The sequence below is a fragment of the Triticum urartu genome, chromosome 7A (genome assembly GCF_056163025.1).
Source record: "Triticum urartu cultivar PI428250 chromosome 7A, HENAU_Tu73, whole genome shotgun sequence".
In the NCBI taxonomy this organism is placed as follows: domain Eukaryota; kingdom Viridiplantae; phylum Streptophyta; class Magnoliopsida; order Poales; family Poaceae; genus Triticum; species Triticum urartu.
Window position 1 is genome coordinate 150,076,787 of NC_141879.1, and position 6,894 is coordinate 150,083,680.

Here is a 6,894-nt window from a genome sequence, read left to right on the forward strand (position 1 = left end):
CTGGATATGATCTCACACATCTTGTTAAGCAGGAAGGTGGACAAGAAATTTTACCACTTCATTGTGTTACCCCTCCTAGAGACCTCCTTTCCAGCCTTGACGGTTGCCTTATGTGCGGCAATAGTTGCAGCATTAGGCATGGCCATCACAAATGTTGGCTGAACAGGCACCTCGAACACCTTTGAATCCCGAGGCACCTCCTCAGGTTGGAAGTCCTTGTCATAGGACAACATGCACTGATCCAATAGAACAATGGCTTGACTAAAGTCTTGCGTGCTCATGTCCTATAATGGTTAGGATCAGTACTAGTGTGACACAACACTATACATAGATCATATATGTCCATGTGTGGATGTGGTATGATCATCACTGGCCAAGTTCAAAGCACAATTCATACCACAGACATACAAGAGTGCTACCAATGAGTTCCAAGCATATAAACTCGACCACCACAGCTACATATCAACCATACTAGCATCCTACCACACTACACATGCTCAAACTTACACGACATAACCAGATCTACGATAGTATCATCAGAGCCGAAATAAAAAAACATCATGAAATCGGACTACCAAACCCAACTGTTCTAGCAATCCATCACCAGTATCTACCACAACGTTACATGGTCACAGATCGACACTCTGTAATGCTACTAGTGCTCATAGATCTATCCCTAGCAGATGCTCACAGATAAAAGCTATGACGAGGGGGGAAGGGTTGACAGAACTTATAGCCAGCGGGGAGCAGGCTGTTGACGCGGAAGTCGTCGGAGAAGATAGCCCGCTTACCTATCGGTTGTCGACGAAATCGCCCGGGATGGAGAGCGCGCAAGGGAAATTGGCGGTTAACCGACGAGGCTAAATAGGGTGTCCAATTAGGCAGGAGGTGACCCAATTCCTGCCGTAGCTTTTTCCATGCAAGAGCTCGCGCCATCCCCTCCTCACATCAGCACGGCGCGGCATGCCTCTCCTCTGCATGTCGCGAGCCTGGCAAGGAGAAAACAGTCGATTCAGCCGTTCCCGTTAGGCCTAACTGAGCGCTGATTTAAGGTCCATGCGATGCGTGCCAAACAATGAAAGCAAACAACCAAACGAGTCAAATTTATATCTAACGGGCCTGATCAAGACTTGTGCAAGTAACTAAACGCATCCTAATGTTTGAGAAAATTCTAGGGCCCTGATAACGCCAACACGTGTGGCATACTAGACATCCATCCACACCGTGTGTGGCATGAGCAGGAGGCAGCCCACATGGGCTGTGTGGGGCGAACATTAGAATTGCTCACACGTGTGGGCGCAGCTACTTCATGCCACACGCCCAACAAGTACTACTCATTCCCATCGCGCACGTGTGGCACGAAGCAAATATGCCCACACGTCCTGGCGCAGCTACGTTAGGTACCCCGCGGGATGACGATTTAGTTGCCATCCGGGATGACAGATGTAGTTATCCGAGATGACAATATAGCTGTAAAAGCATGACAACTCTCTGTGTTTTGGTTAATTATAGTTGCCATGTCTATTTTATGGTAGTTGCCGTATGTGATTAACTACTTGCCACATATGGTCAAACAATAGTTGTCATATATGTTTATCTAGTTGCCACGTGTGGTTCAACCAATTACAGTTGTCATGTGTGTTTATCTGGTTACCACGTACGAGCAACTGCAGTTGACGTCTAGCAACGAATCATAGTTGCCATGTGTGTTTACCAGTTGCCACGTACGCGCAACTACAATTGCCATCCAACAACGTACGAGTGTCATGTGGGCGAACAGCAGTTCGCCCACATGCGCGTGAACTAGGTGATGGCTGCGTGGGCAGAAACTAGTTCACCCACACAGCGCAGCTGGCAAACTGCGTGCTGCGGGACGTGTGGACAAAATCTCCAACACCTACATACACGATGACACCCATGTAGCACTCAGATTCTAACAGATTTCTTTAGGATTCGTACAAAACAGAATCGACATGGATCAAAGCGTATGAACGATGTGTAAACATGTCACACGTGTGAGCGTTATTATTTGGAAAATTCTAACAAAATCCTAAGACCTCCTTTGATTTCGAGGAATTTCATAGAAATTTTAGAAAATAGGATTTTTATAGGATTTTTTCCTTTATATCCCTTTGGTTTCTAGAAATAGATTTCTATTCCTACATAGGATTGGTTCCTATCCTCCACATTTCATAGAAAAGTAAAAATGAGTCTAGACTCAATGAAAAAATTCTTTTGATGTCAAACAAATGACATCTCATTTTCTATTCATACTCATATAATTTAAGATACATGTCATCTCATTTTCTATAAAATTTCTATTCATATGATAATCCTATCCTACGAATAGACCTAAGGTTTGGGAAGGAACACAGCCCCGCAGTTTGCCCGTTGCAGCGGCACAGCACCGCGGCGGAGTCGCGTGCGTGCGTCCTGCCACTTCCCCACAAGGGAAAACCGGACAGGTTTGACCCCCACACCACTACTGCCCAACCTCCCCACACCTCGAAGCCGCACCCAGACGCGCAACGCATTTCCTCCCTCTCCCCCTTCCCCTCCCCCCTCGCTTGCCAGAAGAAGCCCGAGAGACCCCCGAAGAGAACCCTCCAGATGCAGCCGGCCGCCGCCGAGATGCAGCCGCCCGTCGGCTCCCCCACCGCCGCTCCCCAATCCGAGGTCCAGCACCCGCTGTCTACCCCTGATCCTTCCTCTCCCCCCGCTCCCGCACCGGCGCCGGACCCGGCCCCGGCCCCCGAGGCGGCTGATCCGCCCTCGTCCGCGCCCGCCCTGGCGCCGGTGCAGCTGCAGCCGCAGCAGCATCCCAAGACCGTCACGTGGAGCGAGAAGCTCACGTCCGAGTCGCCCACCTACGTGCCGGCCGCCGCCGCCGCGGAGTCCAGCCAGTACGTCTCCCGCGGGCCCGCCGCCTCCTCCTCCAAGGGTAACCACCCGCTGATCCGGCCTCCGCCACGCTCGGTTTAGCACTTCTCGGTCCTGATCCCCGTTTTCGGTGTCGGTGTGCCGCAGGCGCGGTGGAGGCGATGAAGGACACGCTGTCGAGGTGGGGGAAGTCCATGGCGGAGACCACCAGCATGGTCGAGAGCCTCAGCCGCGACACGTGGCAGCACTGTGAGATCTCACCCCCCCTACGTTTCCTTAGGGAATATACTTTACTTTGTTCTTCGTTTGTTTGTGAGATTCATTTCTTGAGGGGCGGGGCTGGGTGCCATGGGCCAAGGTTCTAGGCTTTTCGTAGCTTTTTAAGGATGGAAGAAATGATGAGTACCGAATATAAAGTTGTAAAGTAAAACCCCAGGAGATTCCTTCGCGTAGTTGTGGGGATTGGAATAGCTGGTGGAGAAGGATGAGTATCTTTGTCATGAGAAAAGAAAGTACCTAAGGGCCTCTTTGATTCTCAGGATTCTCAAAACGCAGGAATAGGAAAAATGTAGGAATACAGTGTCATGTCCTCTTGTATCCTATGGGATTTGGAGAAGTGTTTGATAGCACAAGAAAAGCAAAGGAATTCTACAAAGAAGTTTGAGTGGATGAAAAGTTTCCTCCAAAATGTAGTATAAATGAATCCTATGGAAAAAATCCTAAGGATTTCAATCCTACAAATCAAACGACCATCACAGGAAAAAATCCTAAGGATCCAAATCCTGTAAAAATCCTATGCATTTCCTTTGTATCAAAGGAGCCCTATTGGGTGTAGTTTTACATGCCGCACGTGCTTGTGACCAATTTCCCCAAAACTTATAAATTCTGCTGACAAACTTCATCAGAGTTCTCAGATAGTTCAGTATTTGTTTCCTAGGAGTAATCCATAGAAAATTTCCAGTATATAGCATACTTAATCGTTTCAAACAAGCATATGCATATAGTCGCAGCGTACTTAATCAGAGTTCTCAGATAGTTCAGTGTTTGTTTCCTAGGAGTAGTTAATATCCATATAAAATTTCCAGTATATAGAATAATTAATCGTTTCATACTTATGGAGATAGCATACTTAATTGTTCATGTAAAGCTATTTTTTGCGTGTTTCTTCTTTATATCAAGTTCCCTCACATGTCTGAACTTTGTGATGTTTCTACTGATGGAATAGTCGCATCGGCATTAAGTATAAGAGATTTAACCAATGAATTCTTCATTTCAAATGAGCATATGCATATAGGTTGTCCTTCCTGTAAATCAGCACACATTCCTTGGGAAGAATGGAAACCACTTAAGGAGAAACATGCCATATTAACATTAGATTTGCTCCCACCTTTTAGATGCCAACCTTCTTGAGGGGCTTAGGGTTAAACACCTAGCTCTGTAGAGCCAGCAATAGATTTTGCATGTTAATTTATTTTGTACCAGCAGACTAATAAGAAGGGAGAAAGTGAAACTTGTAGCTGTACTGGTGGCCTTCTTAATCTTTTGAATAATTCAATAACCATAATGAATTTCCAGTATGTAGTATGCTTAGTCATTTATGCAGAGGAAAAACTAGTGATTGGACGTTTCTCCTATTTATCCAGTTTACGAAGAGCAGCGCTAACTTACTAGAGATCAACTACTCGATTCACCTATACAAATCAGCATCTGCATGTGTAGCTTGTTGTTATACGCAATTAGCACGGGTTCCTTTGGACAAATAGAGATTACTTAATGAGAATCTGTGACATGTGGACAATAACATCAGATCTGCACTTACCTTTAGGTAATAACCTTCCAGTTAGGGGCTTAGGGGTAATCATCTAGCTCCAGTCCAGAGAATCAGTGATACATTTTAAATGCCCATTTGTTATGGAAATAGCAAACTTTCTCTACATGAATATATTTCAAACAGAAGATTCAAGACTTCATACAGTTGGGTGCACATTTGTCGCATCAGCCACAGTATATTCTATGTTTGATTATGCTTCCAACTGAAGATGAGGATCCCACAATCATTGCATCTTGAATAACCTCCTAATGAAGTTTTTTGAGATCGTTAACTTGACATATAGAATGACAAAGTTTTGGTACTGTGTAGATACTAAGTTAAGAATCTCTCTTCATCTCTTGCCTTCTGTAACATGTCCAATCCAATGTTCTGCATGATCTTGTATTCACCAAGGAATATACGCATGTGTTGGACTGGCAGAACTACAGTTGATATGATGAGTTTAATACTCCCTGCGCAAAGAAATATAAGAGCGTTTAGATCTAGATCTAGTGATCTAAACGCTCTTATATATCTTTACAGAGGGAGTAATTAATACCTTCTACACTCGCTGTTAACATGGTATGCTGTATGTCTGATAGTACAACCTTTTTCTCTCAAACAGTCAAGACAGGGCCTAGTTTTACTGAGGCTGCTATGGGACGGCTTGCTCAAGGAACAAAGGTCTTAGCGGAAGGTGGCTATGAAAAAATATTTAAACAGACGTTCGAGATTCTGCCGGATGAGCAGCTGAAAATGTCCTACGCGTGCTATCTATCAACATCTGCTGGTCCTGTCATGGGAGTTATGTACATTTCTACAGCTAAAATTGCATTCTGCAGTGACAATCCTCTTTCCTACAAGGCGGGAAATAAAACAGAATGGAGTTACTACAAGGTGCGGGTTATTCACTTCTTCGTAACATCTGTCTAGGTCTGTATTTTGTATTTCATGTAGTGTTTATCGTATGAATGGTAAAAGTGTTATTGGTTCAGAGGTAATGGTAGTTAGTGATCTTTGAATTTTTATGTGTTAAGGAAAATAGAAGGAAAAAGTGGGCACTTCAGCGATGATGCTTGTTTCACACATTGCTAGCTCCATCCAGTTTATATCTTAATTGTTATATGTTTAATGCATATCCTTGGTACTAAATTGCTGTTCTCCTTTCCAAAAAAAAACAGGTGGTCATTCCTCTTCATCAGCTAAGAACAGCCAATCCTTCAGTGAGCAAAGTAAATCCTGCAGAAAAGTACATTCAGGTTGTCTCGGTTGAAGGGCATGAGTTCTGGTTCATGGGTTTCCTGATGTACGACAAGGCCGTGTCCAGCCTGCAAGAAGCCCTTGACGGTGCTCGTGAGTTGCAACCATAGGTAGATATCAGAGGGAAGTCTCAGTTACTTCAGCCTGTAACATCCCCAGGGGTATCGCCTGTTCTCCACCCGATGTCTTCCGCTCTGAGCGTCTCCTGTTTAAGACATATCCTTCATGCTGTGCCCCTTGGAGCTTTCGGTTCGGTACACTCACGAGCTTGTATACGTGTTTGAAGTGTTTGTTCTTGTTCATTGCGTACCCCGTGTTGTAATGATGATGACATATATGGGAAAAACATCGGAGCTGTCCATTTTAAATGCCTTCTGTTATCAATTTTTAACTGTGACAGTGTAGGGTGTTTACTGGTACTCTGGTACGCACCCAGGTCAGGGCATGCTTGGGCTGAACTGAGCTAAGATGACAATTCTGAAGGAAATTTGCAACTCGGGTAGTTGGTGTCTTTTCTTTCTTTTGGGAGATCCGGGATAGTTGGATGAAGCTTTTGGTTCATGTCCCTAAAAAAAGCTTTTGGTTCATGCAGCACGCAGAAGATTCTCCAAGCACATAAGACCATCTCCGGTTGGACAGTCCGAACACTGTTCAAACAAAAAACATACTACCTCCAATGAAGACCCTCAAATCCTGAGTTGGGACGTACATATGAACCTGTTAAAAAATGTGTTTTAAACCTGTTTTAAAATGTCAAAAATATTGAAACAAATTTCCATGCATACATCTTTGCAATATGTGTGCGTAGTACAAAGTTTCGTGAAAAAATCTCTTGTTTTGCCTCCGAAAAAAGATGAATTTTAGTGCTTTTAAATAGCGTCTTTTTTGCACAGGCCAAAGAAAAAATAGTTTTCTTTCACGGATACGCAGGATGCGTATCATTT

At 44.5% G+C, this 6,894-nt stretch overlaps 1 protein-coding gene across 1 annotated transcript; it reads left to right on the top strand.

Annotated features, from left to right (window-relative positions):
* The first annotated feature begins 2,509 nt into the window (after positions 1–2,509).
* On the top strand, positions 2,510–6,318 carry LOC125520958 (GEM-like protein 1). The gene is made up of 4 exons (XM_048685996.2): positions 2,510–2,941; positions 3,028–3,129; positions 5,316–5,587; positions 5,872–6,318. Exons 1-4 carry the CDS (start codon positions 2,611–2,613, stop codon positions 6,058–6,060), a joined length of 894 nt encoding a protein of 297 aa, XP_048541953.1. The 5' UTR covers positions 2,510–2,610; the 3' UTR covers positions 6,061–6,318.
* The last annotated feature ends 576 nt before the right edge of the window (positions 6,319–6,894 follow it).

Coding starts and splice junctions, on each gene's coding strand:
- LOC125520958 (XM_048685996.2), top strand. CDS start 2,611: ATGCAGCCGGCCGCCGCCGAGATGCAGCCGCCCGTCGGCTCCCCCACC. Junction 2,942..3,027: donor CGCCGCCTCCTCCTCCAAGG/GTAACCACCCGC, acceptor GGTGTGCCGCAG/GCGCGGTGGAGGCGATGAAG. Junction 3,130..5,315: donor CCGCGACACGTGGCAGCACT/GTGAGATCTCAC, acceptor TCTCTCAAACAG/TCAAGACAGGGCCTAGTTTT.